Raw genomic sequence first — 789 nt, forward strand, 5'->3', positions numbered from 1 at the left:
TGTGGCGCTTTCCCTTGGGGATCCAGGTCATAGATCTCATAGTGGTCCCTTAGGCTCTCCTCCATTTCATATTCAAACACGGCTCTGAAAACTGGAGATCGAGCCTCTAGGAAGGCCTTGTGGGCCCTGAATTCATGGCCAGCTACCAACAGGCAGCAGTCTGGGAAGAGGGAATTCTCCCACAGCTCCCCTAGGTCATCTGCCAAAGAATTCAAAAGTCAATTGATATAAGAACAAGCTGCATACCTAGATGAGGCCAATGTATGCCAAATTACTCAGTTGCCCTTCTAAGATATCCATAGCTACCTGTGGCTCTTTCAGACCACGTGGTTGTGGTTTGTCTTCTTCCTTTATCTTCTCTCCATCCCTGTCATGTTTCTCCCTTTCCCCGTCTCTGTCTCTACCCTTTGTAAAAATTTCAGCTCTACTCCCTCCTCCCACTGTCCAATCACAGCCTCTAGCCTTATATGACTAATAATTCACCAGACTTCACCTGAATATGGGCACTCATGTGGGAGCAGAACGTTCAGACAGCAGTCTACAACAGAGATGGGCCCTCCTCCCACTGTTAGGAATCCCCCCAGAACACCAAGCTGCTCAACTATAACATACATATATATATATGATATATATATATATATGCAGAGGTCCAAGAGTTTTCACCCATTTGTGCTCCCTGATTGTTTAGGCTCTGGGATCCTTCATAGGACTAGTTTAAGTTGACTAGTTTAGGTTAGTTGGTTCTTAGAGCCGTGTATTTGTGGTATTCTTGACACTTCTGCCTTCTAA

The 789-nt window shown here is 45.4% G+C and overlaps 1 protein-coding gene across 1 annotated transcript in view; it reads left to right on the top strand.

The window, feature by feature from the left end:
- LOC110314748 (TD and POZ domain-containing protein 5-like) overlaps positions 1–789 on the top strand; it is a 5,627-nt gene extending 4,838 nt beyond the window's left edge. The window contains exon 2 of the mRNA XM_021188979.1: positions 741–789. Within this exon, the coding sequence (XP_021044638.1) occupies positions 741–789 (49 nt within the window). The remainder of the gene's footprint in view (positions 1–740) is intronic.

The sequence above is a fragment of the Mus pahari genome, unplaced genomic scaffold (genome assembly GCF_900095145.1).
Source record: "Mus pahari unplaced genomic scaffold, PAHARI_EIJ_v1.1 scaffold_11518_1, whole genome shotgun sequence".
Classification (NCBI taxonomy): Eukaryota; Metazoa; Chordata; class Mammalia; order Rodentia; family Muridae; genus Mus; species Mus pahari.